Source organism: Cololabis saira, chromosome 20 (genome assembly GCF_033807715.1).
Source record: "Cololabis saira isolate AMF1-May2022 chromosome 20, fColSai1.1, whole genome shotgun sequence".
NCBI classification, from domain to species: Eukaryota; Metazoa; Chordata; class Actinopteri; order Beloniformes; family Belonidae; genus Cololabis; species Cololabis saira.
Window position 1 is genome coordinate 21275909 of NC_084606.1, and position 19275 is coordinate 21295183.

Sequence of the window (19275 nt, forward strand, 5' to 3'; positions counted from 1 at the left end):
AGACTTAAATCATGTTTACGAAAGGCCTTTTCAGCGTGTAGTGCTTTACAAGAAACAGAAAAAGGTCAAACTTCAGATTTTATAGTTGTTAAATCATCGAGACTTCTCCTAATGTTAAAAGGAGCTTCTCTCTTCTGCTTTTCTATTTTGCTCTCCATTTCTCTGAAAAGTAGTTGCATTTGTGTAACTGCTCAGTTTTTTTTTTCTACAGTGTTCAGCTGTAAAACATTTGAGGAAGCTTTATGCTTCCCTATTCGGCTCTGAGTGTAACTGGAGGTTCTTTGCTGGCTATAAAAGAGAGGGGAAAGGAAAAACGGTTGAGGGCAGGATGAGGTCCTCGTCTCTGCGTCTTTGCAGCGCGGGCTGCAGGCCAGGCACGCTCTCTACTGCTCTTTACTCCCCCTTTTTTTCTTTCCTTCTGTCTGCACAGCGAAGCTTTGTGGAGTTATGAGTTCTGCATCTGAAATGTATAAAATGTGCAGATTTATACAGCATAGACTGGGAGATATTGCATCAGCTTCTTTGGGTACAATGGTGTGGTTGCACCCTGATATGGAGTAATTATCTCCTGTAGACAGATGTGGACAGAGATGTTATTTCATGAAATTTGCTCCTGATTCATGTACGGTATTTGTTTCTCCTTTCCAGGAGCTAGCTGAAAAGACACCATGCTTCCCAAAAATGTTCATCTGTTTCTTCACCAAGGTTGTCGTCCAAAATATTTGCTGAACTGAAACATGACAAAAACTTAACCATGCACTTTTTTTATTATTATTTTTTTTCCCTTAATACACCAAAAGCATGCAAAACACATGCGACATCCAACAAAAACACTCACTTGCCATCAGTGTGGTCTCTGAAACTTTCTTTTTTTTCCTTTGAAGTTGGAAGAACTCCCTCCTGAAGTCCCTTGTTAGGTGAACAAAGATGCCAAACACATTTAAACGAAGGCTGTGGACCTACATGAAGGTTTATGGCTTTCCGGCCCCTCCCAGATAAACAAGAATGGCCTGACCTGTTTGTTGTGGAGATGATATAACACACAAACTTTCTGGAATGCACTCTAGCTGGGGGAGAAACGGAGGGAGACACACACAGGAAGGCTAACAACGCCTATGCCAGACTTCCAAGCATGATCATTCTTAATAATAGGCTCCCTTGTACTTTTGACTGAGGTTTGGTGTGGATGGTGGTCATGGGACTCCCCAATGTGATGGCAATGCACTAATCTGCCCTGTATGGTCCATTCACGTGTGTTCACACCATTGTTTCCACATTCTAAAACAAGCATAGCAATGCTACCCAAGGGAAATGTAAATTTGGTGTGTAGAATCTGACCATTAATTCAGACTCTTATTTCCAGACAGTGTGTCCTCGGAGTCTCATCAACTGTCATGTTTGTGGTTTTTGTTTTTATTGTGCAGTGGCCCTGTGATGCTCTTGTTTCCAAAATACCTGACAACAAATTAAGTAAAAAAATAAAAATAAAAAAAATAAAAAAAATGTACAAGATAAAGGATAAAGGATAAAGGATAAACTTGCAAGGCAAGTTTATTGTATAGCACAATTCAACACAAGGTGATTCAAAGTGATTTACATAAACATTAAAAGTGGCAAGACACAATTAAACAATCAATAACAAATAAAATGAAATAGAATGATAAGAAAATAATAAAAAGCACAAGTTGTTAAAAAGTAAGGGCAGTAGAGTACAGCAGAAAGGTATTTAAGAGTATGCTTCAGTAAACAGTAATGTTTTTAACCCTGATTTAAAGGAGCTGACAGTTGGAGCAGACCTCAGGTCTACAGGGAGTTTGTTCCACCGGTGAGGAGCAGAATAACTGAACGCTGCCTCACCTTGCTTGGTTCTGGTTCTTGGGAATCACAACAAACCAGATCCAGCATAGATTTTGGTCCAAGACCATTCAGGTCTTTGTAGACCAGCAGTAAGATTTTAAACTCTATCGTTTGACTCACTGGAAGCAAGTGTAGTGATTTTATGACCGGTGTATTATGGTCCAGTTTCCTGGTGTTTGTAAGGACTCTGGATCAGAAGATAAAATTAATTCAGAGAAAAAACTTCAACTTTTTTCAGTTTGTTCTTTTTTTTTTTTTTTTTTTTTATAAATACTGGTATATTGTGAAATGCCCTTTTTTTGTTAAAGTAATGTTGTTTTTGCCTTTAAGATCCATTGTACCAATAAGTGTAAAATAATACACTGTCGTTGCGCACACAAGGGGCTGTTACTGCTTAAAACCATCGTGAGAAGAAAGGATGGGCACAGCAAAAAAAAAAGTGTGAGCCTGGGAAAACCGAGGCTTCCCTCGCCACAAGCGGTTTCCCCCCTTAAACCGATCGGTGCTGTAATTTATTACCCGGTAAACACGTGGGAATAGTATTTCGGCTCCGCAAGATAAACAACCACTCCGCTCCACGCTTATCTCGCGATAAGGGACGCTCCCTCCGTGGTCGCCTATTGTGAGAGTTTTCCAACTCTCGCGTTATCTCGGAAGTTTCCCACGCCTGTTGTTGTGGCGTCTGCCCTTCTCGCTCACTCCGTCTTCCTCACCCACCCCCTTTCTCTCTATCTCCATCGTCCCCACACCTCCAGTCTGCTTCTGTTGTCTCGGCGGATTGTTGTGCCGTGGGAGAGGGGAGAGGATATCGCGAGTATTGGAGTTTTGGTGAGAGTTTGTGGAAGATGGCGCCTGTTGTGACAGGGTGAGTCTGAGGTCCAGTGCTTGCTGGATGAAAATATAAGTTACCGACACGAAATGTCTTACTCTCATTTACCATAACCACGCATGTGGGCCGTGGAGGGGTTTGCCCTCTGGTTTCACGGCCAAGAAGTTGTTTCTTTGTCTCGGTTTCTCCGTTTCCCTCCCGGAGCAGCTGCCCGCACTTGCTGAGTGCCGCTGCGGCGTTTCGGGGAGCTAACCCCGGCTAAGCGCCGCCGCGTCCCCGCTGCTCCGTCCTCCAGTGGGCGGGCTGGTCTGGGAGATAAACACAGCCAGTGGAGCACATTTATTGGGGGAAATAATTCAACCCCCGAAATGCAATGTGTTTTTTGTCCCTTTTTGGATTGATAGCCCTGCATTTGCTTGCAGAAACGTGCTCCGGATCCCCCGCTCCGCTTAGCTGTCCGATAATACACGCATGCACTGGAACACGCTGCGGCTTTGTGACCCGTTTACCCTTTATTTCTATGTTTCTAAGACGTCCATGTGTGTGTTTATTTATTCATTCTCTTGGGCGCTGTCTTTTTTACTATTTTGCCTCACATGGCGTTTCAGCAATAAAAGAAAAGGGGAAAAAAATCAAACCCAGAGCAACAACACGTTGGACAGCGTGTACTTTTATCACGTTAGATTTCTGCAACTTCCCTTGAAAGTGGTGTTTGGGACATACACAGCCACCTGGATGTGTCATAAACTCAGTTTTCGTGCAGGTTTTCTGTGAGTGTCAAAGGATTAAAATTCAGCGATAAAGACGTGGAGCCATGCGCTCTTAACCCTATAATCGCCGATGTTTTAGTTTGCAATGAATAACGGCAGTGCTGTATGAGTTAAGATCATTATTTCATACATTTATTATAGTTTTTTTTATGCCAAATCTGTTTTCCTTCCACATGAAATAGATTTTTATTTCAAGTGGCTCTCCCCAGCCATGTGGCGTTATTATTTAATGTTCTCATCTGTAGGTCATAGCCTTCAACCTGGTTTATTATTGTTTTTAATAGTAAATTGATCAAATATACTTGCCTCTGCATAAGCCAGACACAGTCCAATTTTTTGCACTGTAGACACAGTAATCTCCACAGACAGCTCAGTGGGTGACAGACATTTGCAAGGCTTGTTGGAGGTGTGTCTGTGTGTGTGTCTGCGTGCGTGCGTGTGTGTGTGTCTGATTGTGTGTGTGTGTGTGTGTGTGTGTAAGAGGTGGTGGGGGTTGCTGTGCATGTTCATTTGGGGCTTTCCAGCAGACCTGAACTGATTTCAGTTGGGTCTGTGTGGAGGGGGGGCAGAGGGAGGAAGGGGCCAAGTAAGAGGGCAGGGGGGTCAGGTCTGGGTGGCTGGCCACCTGTCCAGATGATATCTCCAGATTCATGTGTGTTTGGCTGTTTGTTTTCGTGTGTGTGTGTGGGGGGGCAATGTCGCAGAAAATTAGAGGGCCACAAAGCTGTTTTTTAACTTATGGCAGGCCGAGAGACCTTGTTTGGTCCTAAATTCAGTCAGTTGTCGCCACATATTGTGGCACTGTTTCTGCCCTTTTCATATGGGAGGGGGTTCATGGTGTTGCAGACAGGATACAGAAATATATTTCCTATTTACTGAGCTGAAGCGTTTATCTCTAGAGGTGGAATCTGAGTCGTTGGATCGTTAACATTTTTATTTCAGCCTCATTTTGTTTACAGTTGGCCCCGTTTTTGTTAATCACAGTTAATGATCAAGCTTTTTTGATGAGACTTTCCTCAATATTTATTGTGTTCGATGCTGTATATAAAAGATTTCAAGTAGGTGTTACAAATGAATCAAGCTTCTGGAAATAAAATCTCGATTTTAAAAAAGAATTTTGTATTAGTTTATAGGTACATGGTTTAAAAAAACATTACATTAATTTCCCTTTGCGGGTTAAAAAGTATTTAGAATTAAAATTTTTCAACTTCCCTGTTTTGGATATCAAACACTTGCTCCTTGTTTTTGTTGACGAAAGTCATAATCATATTGCTGGATGTATGTTTTGGGCCGACTGAATAAATGCTCAAAACTGATCATTTAAAAGAGATCTGTTGACCCTTTTTTTAACAGTTCCCTGAAATCTTAATGCATGGCTAGCGACATACTTTGGCCAAAATACCACATGTACACAGTTCAAAAGTCCCAATTTTTAAACCACTGTCAGCACAGCTGTGTTTACAGAAGCCAGTTTAAGGAGGTGAAGTCAACCTCTGGACTTGGCTCCACCCCACTTTCAGTGTTGTTGGCCATTTTTTGAACTGGTGTTACAGCTTTGTGCTACTCGTTGCAGAGGTACAGCAAAGATAGCATGATGAGAAGTTGGGTGTTGGAGATAGGGAAGCTGGATTATCGTACTCTGATCTGGGTCAGTGATATCACAGTAACTTGTAGATCGGAAATGGCTCATCGAACGAGAACATTTTAGATCTAGGTCACCCCTAAGTGTCAGAAAGGTTTTGAAGTTTCTGTGTTCTTCGTGACTTCAGATACCCAGATGAAGAGTTTTGAGGGCAAACAAGGTCACAATATCTCCTTTTTAAAATACTGATAGGTGTTAAGATAATACTAATACCTGTTATTTAAAGCAGGGAAGTCCGGTATTCAAATTTAAGAACATTGTAGTTGTTTTTAGTGAAATCTATTAATTATGATGGGTGGTAATTAATTTTTCTACCAGTTTGATAACTTATTTTTTAATTTAAAACAAGAGGAAACCACAGTTTATTTTAATTGTGTGATTTTTTTGTTTGTTTTTGTCTTTGTATCTTGATGCAATCTTTACATTAGGGCAATGTAGTCCATAAGAATCAATGACTAAATTAGTTACCAAATGAATGTAATAATTCACTGGTATTTTTGTCCCTGGTTCTTGTGGTTGCAAACTTATATTTTCTGATGCACTCTGTCCACTGGTGGAGGGTCTCACCTGTGAGCGCATTGCGCCAGAACTCATCACTTATATCGCCATGAGCGATACGGATAGTAGAGAAAACTGGTTGGTGTGGAAAAAACATGCTTGCTGCATTTTTTCTTAGACTAAAGCCCCAATATCTCACAAACTGATCTCAGAAACCCGATAAAACTCTCCATAATGTCCACATTCCCTCCCACTGCCCAAAGCTGGCGGTGATTGCTCAGCATGTTTTTACCGTAATGTCTTAAAGTATTATATGGTACACCGACAGACGGCTCTCGTTTAAATTTTTGATTTGCATCAGCTATTTAACAGTAACAATAGTGAGAAGCTAACATTACAAATGTGCTGCCATAAGACTGTCAATACATGTTACATGCTGGTACATTTTGTCTGTGATCATATGCTGTCGTTGCTTCAGAAGTCCTACGACTGCCATGAAGACTTGTGCATGCACGCAAAGCTCTATTATTTCTGCTTAATGCTCTTCTTTTCTTTTCGGCCGTTCCCCTCAGGGGTCACCACAGCGAATCATTTACCTCCTTCTAACTATGTCCTGTGGATGCGCTTGTCCCACAACTACTAACGTCATGTCTTTCACTTCTGGTTGTTTTTGGATTTTCTAGATATTTTAAATGGTCAAAGAGTTATGGCTATCTGAAGTACTCTGCCAAATCCCGTTGGCTACGACAGGATGGTCATAAAGGGCTTTGTTGAGTTAAATAAATCACATTTTTGACAGTAGAAATATTTTTGTTAGTTGGAACTTGCCTTAAGCAATCTTGGGGTAAAAAATGGTTCAGGTTTTTGCACACTTCAAATCTGATTAGGCGGTTAATCGTTTTAAATATCGTTAGATCACTTGACTATGAAAATAGTTGTTAGTTGAAGCTCTGCTTAACATGAAAGTAAAATCTCCAATTACTAAATTCTTAATTCAGTAGCATTTTCTCCTGAACACTAGGTTATTTATAAATCCCCACCAACCTATATGTACATGGCAGGCAAAACATTGAAATAACTTCTTTCTTCCCTCCTGCCAGAGAAACCAAATGTGTAGCTGAAAGAAAAGCACTGTTCACCTGAGATGATAAAACATGAATCAGTTATTTCAACACTGCTCTGCCTTTGCCGTGTCCACGGGGGACGGGATTCCATTTAGCTCAACCCTGTCAACCTGCCACAAGGAAAAAAATAAAAAAAGTCTCAGGCCAAAAGCCAAACATCTCAGTGCTGGTGTAATGATGCTGTTGAGCCTTTCTTTGAGACACAAACTTGTGTCCTTGTATTTGTTAGCCTGAGCGTGTGGTTTAAGCTCTGGGGCTTTGTTGATTTGATCAAGTGAGTGTGTGTGTATATACAGAAGAGAGGGTGAGTGTACTGAGACATAAAAGTTGATTTGTGTGGGTGGGTGCATGTGCAACCATTCCCCAGGGTCCTCTCCTCTTCCCGGCTTCCTTTTATAAAAGGGGAGACGCAGAGAGAGCAGCAGATGTCGGCGTGCTGACCTTTATGGTGGCAAAGGCTCAGATGAGAGTTAAAAGACATGCCCCCCCCCCCCCCTTTCTCATCAAAGCAACAGTACCCATATCCACCAGCGTATACACACACGCACATAGACCCACAATGTGCAACCATAACTTCAGCACTGATGGATAGGTTAATGAGGAAGATGATACAAGCCACCCGATCTGTGCATCAATTCACGATCCTGCAGCTGCCAAAGCAGCGCTCCATCCAGCAAAAGCTGTGAAAGTCTTCAAAGCATGTGGGGATACAAGCCGAGGGGGGGCTGTACACAAATCATGGGGAAAGTCATTGTGCTTTGGTCAAACATGTTCAGAGGGATTTAATCTTGTGTGTACAGTAGCCTATTGTTATGGAAGCCCATTAATTCACATGACAGAAATGCCTCCTGAAGCCTATGGTCTTGTTAGTGTTTAAAATTTAACTTGTTTGGTCAAGTTAGGATGGGCCTGTTAAAGCACCACACGCCCAGGTTTGCTCAGCGTCTTCATTTTCCTGTTTCTTTATTAAGGCTGTTTGTCACTGTCTGTCTGTCTGTCTCAACGAAACTACCGCGGGGAGACACCCCAAGGAATAGAAATGCACATTTTTGCGTAATTTGGGTTGGATCACTGCCAGCTGGGCACTCCTCATCTTCCAAGTACTTTACGTACCTGCAGTGTGTACACACACCACCACGTATATTAACACAGTACAGCATGTACATGCACTCTTACTTCTGTTTGTTGTTAGCACTGTGGCTTTTTTCCATTGATAACCTTTTTGTTTCCCCCGTTTCATGTTTTAAGTTTTGAAAAAAAAAAAAATCAACGGCTGATTCGTTTTCTATACAAAATCACAAGAAAGAAGGTGTATTTATTTATGCAAGGATAGTGATGTCTCTGTCAAAGCTCATGTAATTTATCAGTATGTCTTTTCTAAATCTTTGTGGTCTTTAATGAGGGTTGGATGGAATATTTTGATCTAAATCTTAGCCATTGTGGTTTTGAAAACAACCCTGGCAATACTGTATGTTTGATAGCGACCCAAGTCCTTTTGGTGGTGTTGTCATTGGCATCTGTCTCACTGCTTAGCTAAGATATGCAAGTAGACAGGAGAGACCGAAAGCCAAAAAGGCAAACACAACCTGCGGTTGAAGGACGTACCTCTCTGGTGACTCGTGTTTTGGAATGACTCCTCGTCTTTCTCACATCCACAAGTCACTTCCAAGAGAACTTCCTCATAATTGCCCCAGAATGTGCCTTTCCTTGCCCCTGTTCCTTTGTTGTTGGTAATGATTACAGCTCCGCCAGGGGAATGATGGTTTTCTACTGTGTCAGCAGTTTTTGCCCCCGCTGTCCCTCCACATTCAGGATGTTTCATTCAGAAAACATGAGCTGATTTCCCCCAGTCTGACTCCTGTCTGCTTTCACTCCACTCCAGTGAGCTCCTCTCGCCTGCTTCCTATGTCGGAGCAGCTGACACTGAGAGGAAAAAACACTGACACTTGTTTGTCACAGAAAGAGGAGGCTGTGCATGATGTAAGTCCTCTCTTACCAAGAGCTCCATATTTACACACCGATTTACTCCGAAAATCCTGATTATGCTGCTTTAGGATTTCAGGAGAATTTACCAGTGAGCAAAACCTCGCAGAGGATACGTTATTTTGAAAACTGTCATTTCCATTTGATTGTCAGTTGTGATTGTGAAGGCTCAAAAGCATTGCCAGAGTGTCTTGCTGTTGTCAGAAAGGTCTGTGCGTTCTTAAATAACCACACTGGGCTGGTTCATTCAGAGTAAGGTTCCAAATATACGCAGGATCCCCGTGTTGGGAAAGTCCCTAACAAAACCACCTCCTACCGCTGTAAGCAACTGTCACCATTATTGTATTGGATAGGAGGGGAGGGGGCAGCCTGGAGTAAACCTCTGACAAACAAATGTTTTTATTGCCTTTGACCTTAAGCAGCATCACATAAGGTCTACTGATAACCTCAGAGCACTACCCCACTCCTCCTGTGTTTGGGTAAATTACTCAGAAGCAACGGTTTTGCCATTCAAATCTTTGAAATAACATCTCACCAACATGACCTTACTACCAGATTAAAGCATGCCAGTGAAGGTTTAAAGGTGTGAGTGTGTTTGCTCTTGTCTGCACCTGAGTGTGATTACTTTGTTCACATGAGGTGAGTTTCCATGACCCCTAGATTTCCACAAAACCAAGTAACAAAAAAGAAATCCTGTAATGGAAACGGCACAAATTAAAAACTCCCAAATATTGAATAAACCTCTTTTTGCCTCCAGGAGGTTGGTTTTTCAGGTGATTCAATAGTCTACTCATTCGCAAAAGTTTATGGAAACACTTTTTGCAAATTACCATGTTTCTGCAGCCCTGGATGTGACGTAGCCGGTCAATGTAAAGAAACAAAATCTAGTTTCCCTTGTTTTTGGCCTCATTAATATGATGCAGTTGTGCTGTAACACTGGTCATCATGTAACATCTAGTCATTGTACATTGTACAAGAGCTTTACCTCTGAATAATCATTTGAATGATCATCCGCTGCCTTAATGTTCTGGCTATTTTCTCAACAATCGTAGCGGCAATTGCAATAATCAATAATCAAAGACTTAAGGTGTTTTAGTCCTTTTTCTTCACGGTTGAGATTTTTTTCGTTGTCTTGAAGAGAAGTCTCGCAGGACGAGACACAGAGAGTTACACTTATTCGAAGAGCACTGTTCAGGAGAAACATCGACCCCTGCAGCAAATTCAGAGATTTGATTTTCTTTTGTGGAAAAGTGTAATGGAAACACGACAATGGATGAGACAAACCACTCCAGGCAAGAAAACAAACTTGAGTTTGTTTTGGATGGATTAAAGCCTGTATATGTGAAAGCATCCTAAAATTGTCATTTATGGTTAGTATTTCTTCCATAAGCTACTCGTAGTGCTGGCCCAATGCTGGATGGGAAGTGTAGTGCCAGGAAGGGCTTTGGGCATATAACCTATTTAACGTAAAATACTGAATATGGTCTGCTGTTTCAATCCTTACAAATGGAGATCCCAAAAGAAGTTGCTTTCCTTTAGCTGTTGCACATTTTCTGTTAAGTGTAAACTCAAAGCTTGTATTTTTGTTGTATTTCAAGCAATGATTTCTGCAAAACCTCTTCTGGGGAGACCTGAGTTGGCATTAGTCCAGTCATGTGATGGCAGACCTGATGAGATGAGCGGCTTACTTCTGCAACAGTCAGTACCTATACATGCAGAAAGTCGATTTGTTACCTTAATCCGACCAATATCAAATTTCTAAAAGCGATATATACACCTTAGTCGGGCTGTAGTAGAACCGGACTGAAGCTCTCTAGATCAAGCTTTTAGTGCCAGATAATTCCGTCCTAATCAGTTTTTTTGGCATGTATACCAACCCACGCTGAACCGAGCTACTGACTGCCCCTTCTGGAAGGGAAGAGCCGCCGGAGCGGGAATAACGACAGTCACAGCATCACAACAACACGGTAACAGAAGAAGAGGAGGGAGACTTTGCGTGCATCTTACATGATCAGGCTTAGTATGTACGACACACAGCCGGCTGCATCGTAAGCGTTTTTTTGCATGTTGCTGTCCTCCTACGCTCTTTAGTAATTGTACCGGAAGAATGCCAATGCGAAAGTGCGTGTGGCGCCACCTTCAGTAGCATCGCAGAGTCGAGCGCACCTCACTCAATAATTGTTTGTCTTCTTGCGCACGTTTACTCAGATTTCCCTGAAACTCCAGTTTAATCCCTACTTAGATCGCTGCCAATAGCTTGATTTTATGTGCTTGTAACCGCACTGAGTAAGAGCGAGAAGAGGTTATCTGCTGAAGGTTAATTGCTGAAGGAAAATATATGGGGGAGAGGGTTTGAGATTCCAGGAAAGGCAAACATGTTATCTACAAATACTTCTTTGCATTGTCCAGTTGTTTGACTAAGCCTGACTGAGACTTTTATAGAAAAATCTGCCTGATGGCATTCCTGTGGCCGTTGACGTCAGGAGGTTTTGGCCTTTGCTTGGAATCACAATGAAGTAATGGACATGGGTAACGTTTTGTAAAACGGTCTATTGATTGTGGTTTTGGAAACAATGCTTTTATTTTTTTTTCTTGATGAGAGGGTTGTTTATCTTGTGGTTGATCATCTTGCTGTCGTGGCTAAAGTTTGATGTTCTCTGCAGTTGCCATCATTTTGGATGCACTGCTAAAGAATGCATGTGAGGTTTTACATGAGCTCATGGAAGGAAACTAACTTGGTTTTTGTATCCTCTGGTTTACCCAGAAGTCGCTAGCAAAATCTGTCTACTCATCACCCTGCAAGATGTATTAAATTTGGTCCTCAAATATTTTAACCTCAACCCCAGCTCGGCTCACTCGTCTGTTTTAAAACTGATTAACCAGAACTTGCTTTCATTTATCAGCATTAACCTGTGTTAATAACAGATATCTCCCATTATTACATTTTATACTTGCTTCCCTTCTTTGTTTTTCTATTATCGTTACTATTTTCTTTAAGCAAACCAGTGCTTACCATCAGCATCCAGGAAACACCTCATAACATCTTTTTGATGTCGTCTGCCTTTTTTCATTTTTTTTAAAAATGGAAAGTTCTGAAGAGGAACAGACAGCAGGAACATCATGCCCCTTCCCCGTCGTGACACCAACGCTGAAACCAGACAGTCATCTAAAGCTGACAAACTCATTGCTAAACTTCTCATTGCTTCACTAAAACATTCTGACATCTCCGCATTTGGTTTTGTTCGCGATGGATCACCTCTCAGCATGTGGGTTGAAGGTCATGTCTCAGTCTCAGTCTTTCTGGTTAGCCAGGAATTATGAATATATTTTCTTCTGCTGCTGTAGTGCAGCCAGTTCTTTGGGTGGTTTCGAGGCAAGGGCAGGGGAAGATAGAGGTTGCTTTACCAGGGCTGATCCACACCAAGGAGCTCTGCTTCCCTTTGGAGCCTTGTGGGGTACAGTCTGTTCTTTTGTGGAGTGAAAACAATCAAAGCTAGGTGGATAATGGGTTTGAATCAATGTACAAACAAAAACAACTTCTGGAGCCACAGAGATTGAGAAAAGAACAGGGGTAAATCCCATCTACTTTTGATAATACACAACCTTAATTCATATGTTGTTTTTTTTTTAATAACTGTCAGTTGCCACTCTATTTATCATGAAAGTAAATTATTTAGGTTTGAATACAAAACAAGACTGATTTTGCAAACAGATCCACTACCTGCTCCTGCATTGAAGGCTGCTTTCCACCAGAGCAAGAGCTACTGTAGTGTTGTTGTGGTCAATGCAGACTCCTCACAATACTTTCCCCCTGCATTCCCTCTCGTCCCAGCAGTGAGTCATCAACTCAGGAGAGAGAGAAGGGGGAGAGGGGAGCGGGAAAGGGTGGTTCATTCAGGGTTCAAATCTGCCCTCCCATTTCTTCCCTCACGGTTTCCCCTTCAAGCACTTGAGCTATCTCAGCCCTAAACCCCGGCCGTTTTTTGGGATTTTTTTCTTGGGCCGTAGTCACATTTGTCTTTTGAACCACCAATGCCTGAATTTGTGACATTAGATTTCATCGGCCTTGACCTGGAAATGTTTGCTATACTTGAAAGAACCTCCATGACTGTCCTCTTCTTCGCTTCCCTTTCCCCCCCCATTTTTTTCTTATACTATTAATACCGTTATAGGTCTTGGTCGTTCCCTAGATATTTGTTTTCAACATTACACTTCTTGTTGATAAAACCTAGAATTCCATTACACTTAAATTTTCACATCAGTCCAGCACAAATGTTGAATGATTATAGGTGTGCGTTTTACTAGTACCCCTCAAAAGATTAAACAGTAAAAAGAATATTGAAATGCTTGCAGTGATAAATTCAAAAACAGATTTTAAGGAGGACGCACCCTGTAGAAGAGTACGTCGGGGGGATGGATTTATTTCACCTTCTGAATCTGGTTGCTTTGAGGAGAGGTGTAAAAACACAGTTAAATAGGGAGCTTTGGTCCTTTATCTGTGTGGTATTTTAACTGAAATATGTCATAGATACATTAGGAATAGGGGTGGGCAAAAATATCGATATAGTAATATATTGCGATACTTTTCCAGCTGATTCAATATCGATATTAAAAATTTGAATATTGATTTTTTTCATTTATTTTTTTTTTTTTTAAATATTTTTTATCCCCGATTTTTTTCCCATTATATCACCCAGTGCTCCTACCTAAGTGACAGTCTTGGGCATTGCCACTCTCTACCAACCCTGGGAGGGCCCTGCACTGAGCTCAGGTTTTATTTCACGTTTTATTTTATTTCATTTTATAATTTATTTTTTATATAACACAATTGCCTGTCCTTAAAAAATGAAAAATAATGGACAGAGGTTTATTTATTTATGGATTTATATCTATACTGACTGATCACTGTGCCTGTCCTTGGTTTTAGTACTCATCTTTCTTGTGTTTATTATCATTTGCCACATAATTAAAGCAACCTCATACTAAATTTAATGTTAATTTCATATGATGTAAATAATATGAAAAACATATACAAATACGTTGTAACTTTAGCTTGTATAGTTATAATAAAACATTGTTTTGACTCAGTTTGTCCCATGAATTGTCACTATAATCTGATGAACGTGCAACTCCGATTTTAAGATCCATCACTATCATCTGATGTAAATATATACAACTTGGATTTTAAGATGTGTAATGCATTTTTAAATTTTTCGGTGAACTATGTAGAATATAATAATCGGGATATCGCATAATCGGGATATCGCAATGTGTATCGTATCGTGGCTCAAGTATCGTGATGCGTATCGTATCGTGAGGTCCTTCCCAATACCCAGCCCTAATTAGGAATGTGGCTGATTTTCAAAAAGGGTATATACGTGCTTTTGACGGAAAAAAAAGTAGTTCATCCTTCGGTCTTCTTGTGGAATAATGTTCATAGCTTTTGCATATAAATTGTGCCTTTACCAAGTCTCCTCAGCATTTCCAGCTACACTGTTTCCATCACGTTCTAGATCTGAAGCATTATCAGACTCAAGAGAAAGAATTTAACCTCGTATTGTATCGTTAAATTCATTTTAAGCGGTCCATAAATGCACTGTAACTGGACGGAAGCTTTGGTGTCAGTTAAGGTCGCGTTATCTGATGATTGAATGGAGCCAGAAGTTTGCGGTATGGACGACGGAGCCAGAGCAGTGCGATTCACAAAGGAGACATCATTAAAGATAAAAAGAGTGCTAAGAAATTCTGTGTGTGTAAGCCCAAGGGTGGTTACACAGCACATACTGGAAATGACATTACTTTGTTTTCAGGGCTTATTATATGTGCACAAGTAATTGAGTATGTACTTGTCCAGTATGTTCCAGTCTGTGCGCCTGATTACACTCGATGTATACAAGTGCTGTGCAAGTAATTGTGCATGTAGAGGTCTTATTGATTGTGTGTCAGTCCGAGAAGAGTTTTTAGAAGGTGTCCTAAGTGCGCCATAGTGAGCATTGATGTTTGAGAGTGCGGTCATGAAGGAGAGAGGTTCAGGGAAGGAAAATAAAGGGAGGGAAGGAGACAGGACTAGGAGGCCTTTTTGGCTTCCCTGCCTCTGTCATTAAGCTCTCCCATGTCAAAGACAGATGGAGCTGGTCCTGTTTGTGTAAATGTGCATGCAAGCCTTCGCTACTGCAGCCTGATGTGACACACCCAGCTCTGTGCACTTACACACACACACACACACACACACACACACACACACACACACACACACACACACACACACACACACACACACACACACACACACCACCGGGCTCTGCCTTTCATTCTGCCCCCAGTGGGGTGTCTCAGGGCAGCTACCAGCCCTCTGCCATCTGCAGTCACTCAGCCTTGAGGGTCAGACAGCTCATCAGCAGCAACGTAGTTCCCTCCGTTTCAGCTGGCATCAGTGCTATAGTGGATTCTCGCGTGTCCAATTGTGTCCATTTTCTATTTGTCTCATCACTTCTTTCTTAGACGTGAGGAGCTTTCTAATTTATTCTTGAAATTTTCCACACTTTGCATAGGGGGAAGTTTAACATTACATCCTTTTGAGGGTTCAAGCTGACACATGTACTCTTGAGACTGACTGATATTTGATAGTCGGATAATAATATCAGTGTATAGACTGCAAAATAGACTGATGTCTAGTCTTTTATATAGAGAATTTAAAAAAAAAAGTAGCAGAGTGGGATCAACTTGAAGGCTTTAAATACTCTGCAGCAAATCAACAGATATGATGTCGGGGTGTCACGAGTTCACTTGGATGTGCAATCGATTCCTGGAAAGTATAAAATATTGCAGGTTCTTTTTGATGTTGAACTTCAAAAGAGTGGGTTTTTTTTTTATATATAAATATTTTTATCCCAGATTTTTTTCCCATTTTCACCACCCAGTGATCCTACCTAAGCTACAGTCCTGGGCATTGCTCCTCTCTACCAACCCCGGGAGGCCCTGCACTGAGCTCAGGTCTCCTCCTTATCCTGAGGAGTGAGCAGGCCGCATCTTTTCACCAGACGGGGTGGGGCTTCTCTGGCCGGACGTAGCGCGTGGAAGGATCACGTTATTCCGGCCAGATCCTCCCTACCCCATCTGTCCCCGGTTGGCCAGAGGGGGCATGTGTAACCCAGGACTGTTGCATGTTTTTGTCAGGGTAGCTCCCATTAGCTACCCAAGGGAACACGGGGAGAACATGCAAACTCCACACAGAAAGGCCCTTTCACCAACGCCACCCAGGGTGTGTGCGCCGAAGTCATGGGGGAACTAACACGCACTTCAGCGCCCACAGCGTCCCCGGCAGGAATTGAACCCAGGACGTTCTTGCCTTCTTGACCTTCAAAAGAGTGGTTTTTGTCTGTTACTTTATATTCACTCTCCATCGTGGATAGTTGTGAGATTTCCTCCATGATTTTTATTCTGAGCAAGATCGTGGAAATATTTGTAGTCCCCCCTGCCCTCACCGCACCTAATTGACGGCTACAAACTGCTGGCGTGCAGGGCGGCACATGCCAGGCAGCGATGCCAAGCACGGAGCAAGCCTCCAACTTGAGCCACACTTGCTTCCTGGGAGATTTTCTGTTTTCTCCGGCTCCCTTGTTTACGTGTATTTGATTGTCCTTGCTTCCACTCACTCTTTCAAACATTCGTCAAGGGTCTTCTTACAATATGACTGGAGTACCCTAACTTGGCTCTATTCCCTGAAGCAGTTTCCTCAATGATTAAATATGTACTTGATAGATGGATGCCTAATACCCATGCTTTGGGCCACACACAGAAAAGCTCAGAGCTGCAGAGGATACAAGTGTGTATTAAAGGAAGCACTTAATGTTTATTCTTGGTGTGTGTTAAAGCTGTGCAGCAGTGTGTGTGTGTTGGGGTTGTGACATCAGTATGCAGGTATTTTTCGATAGATTGCCAGGACTAATGCAGCCAGGGGGCTTGAATTTCAAAATTTCATCCACTGACACGCACATTCACTTGCTTGGTGAGACTTGTTATTTCCACCCATTTTTCTCTGTCGGGTCTTGAAGTTTTGAAAACACGCAACTGTAACAAGCAGCGCAGTGTCTGAACCTCAGCCTGTTCTTTTCTCTCAGACGATGTTTATTTCTGCGTGGATTTAACAAAATAAGACATGTTTGAACTCCTCTAAATTCTCTTGTAAGCCGTTGGTATCTGCAGCAAACGATTGTGATTTTATGTTTATAACTAGCAAATATCAATCCATCAGTTTCTTTTACTCTCTCTCAGAAGAGACATTTAATTCCACCAATGAAAGTGCTGCTGTAGGTGTTTATGCAACAATTGCAGATTCTTCAGTGAAGTTTCTTATTTTATGTTGATCGGCATTGTCAATATGTGAAATGTATGAATATACATGTTCTTGATAGTGAAACCTCTCTGAAGGTGTATTTTAGTTGTTTCTCTTCCTTTTTATTGTGATTCTTTGATCACAAAAAAACAACTGTGGACATAAACAACGAGCGACAGTAGCTCTGGGGGAAGAGTCCTTTGTTTTTCAGACAGAAGGTCGGCAGACATGGTTTTTAAATATTCTCATTTATTTTTTATAACACTCAAATTCCAGCCTTGAAATATTTCTTAGAAATTCCTTGTTGTTTAAAAGGGCAGGTCTCTGTTTATTTTATTATAATAGTGATATATACTAACATTGTAGTAGCTAACTTCTAATAAATTGGTGGAATTTGTAATGAGTTGACGTAGTCATGCAGCCTAATCATCAGCACATTAGTTTACCTCTCATGTGGTGGTTAAAGTTGTGGCATTTTCCAAAATGCAAGAAAGAATGACTTCTGATGAGGGTTTTCCTGCTGATAATGTGAAAGTACTGTGTTTTCATCTGTGATCGGAGCACTGTTCATATGTTTGATGTCACAGAGAAGAGCTGGCCCTTGGCTGCCGAGTTCGGTGTAAGCTTCGAGGGAGAACGGTGGTGATAATGAGCTGTACTGCCACTTCAAGGAATTGTGATATCTGCTATCAGCCCTCAGGCAGGGAAAGCAGACACCCTTTTCATGGCCCAAATCCCACACCCATCCCTCATCTTTTCTTCACACTGCTTTTTGTGTGCACTATCCCGGAGCTGTGTGTGTGTGCGTGTGTGTGTGCGCGCACACTTACATAAACACATTCACAGTAAGACGTGGTTTCATATTCACAACTGGCCTGTATCAGAGTGCACTTTATTTACCCTGGAGTGCAAGAGTGACATATGTTTGAAAAATATTTCATTACAAGAGTGAAACTTATACTTGACAAATCATCTCAAAGGTTTGCAATAATCCGTAAAAACTGCTTACTTATGAAGAATTAATCAAGGATCTAAGAGGGTTTCTATTATTGAAACAGTTGATGAATGAGTTCTGGCCTTTTTTTCGTTTTTGTAAATGTTGAGCAGGCAGCACTCACTGATCGTTCCTCCAGCGTCGTCAGTGGTGCAGACACACTCCTGCATCCCGCATTACGCTCACACTGACACAGAAATCTCACATTGACTGTGTGTGTGTGATCCAAGGCTACACATACTGTTGCCATTACATTTTAATAGGAAAATCATTTTCTGATTCACATCTGTTAATCTCTACATCCCTCTAAAGGTATATTTGCGGTATCTAAATCTATTACAGTCCCACAGACCCCTGTGGTCTTGTGTCTCTGTGTATGAGATTGGAATAAGTCACAGAATTCGTCACAACGAATATTCGTTGTGGCCGAATGAGCGTGGTTCACACGTGCCTGACTGAGTGAGTGGTGTGCACATATTGGAGAGCGTAGCACACATGTCTATGAGTGGACAAGTTATTAATGTTTGCCACACTGACCCAGAAGTGCGTTGGCTGGAAAATACATTTTATGCCACTGGGAGAACCCCCCCCCCCCCCCCCCCCCCCCAAAAAATAAGTATTTTCTAGGAGTACATGCTATTGAGAAGGAGTTTTTAATTTGAAAACTTGTCAGCATTCAATTTAAAGTGTGCCACAAGGTCTCCAGCATCCCGTCATCCCTTTAACAGCTAAAATGAACGGAAGTGTGGCTGCAGGCGACGTCCATGCCCGCCGTTGTGTAAGAGAAAAATGCATAAATAAAAAAAAACACACACCCAAACTGAACAAAGCGCATGTCCACCTAATGAACTGATATCTAGATACCCGAAACCAAACATCAGACTAGACAAAATTTGACGGTTTGTGTTGTATATTATCAAATTATGCTTACAAACTGTTTGTATGGCAGTTCCTGGAGATAGTAGCACGTCCTTTCAGATTAACATGTTTAGATCAATTAAGGAGCTCTCTATTAAGGGATGTTGGGTTTGATTAGAGATGGGTATCAGAACTGGAGTCAAAGTGTTACAAATTCTTGACTTCCTCAGTCATTGTTTCATGTCAAAGACCAGCCTATCAAATGCATCATGAATACAACATTGTCTGTAGCAAAGCTGCCACTACAGCAACATCCATGTGATAAACTTCTTCGTACTACCGGTGGCGTTGTCGTAGTCTTGTCACTTGAAGCTAACATATCTCA

General features: G+C 41.6%; 2 protein-coding genes across 2 annotated transcripts in view; both read left to right on the plus strand.

Moving 5' to 3' along the window:
• smim20 (small integral membrane protein 20) overlaps window positions 1-19275 on the plus strand; it is a 118925-nt gene that overhangs the window by 40857 nt on the left and 58793 nt on the right. The gene's annotated exons all lie outside the window — the stretch shown is intronic.
• The window catches only part of rbpjb (recombination signal binding protein for immunoglobulin kappa J region b), a 60435-nt gene continuing 43715 nt past the window's right edge, over window positions 2556-19275 (plus strand). Inside the window, exon 1 of the mRNA XM_061709457.1 lies at window positions 2556-2722. Coding sequence (XP_061565441.1) covers window positions 2703-2722 — 20 coding nt within the window. The 5' untranslated portion in view covers window positions 2556-2702. The remainder of the gene's footprint in view (window positions 2723-19275) is intronic.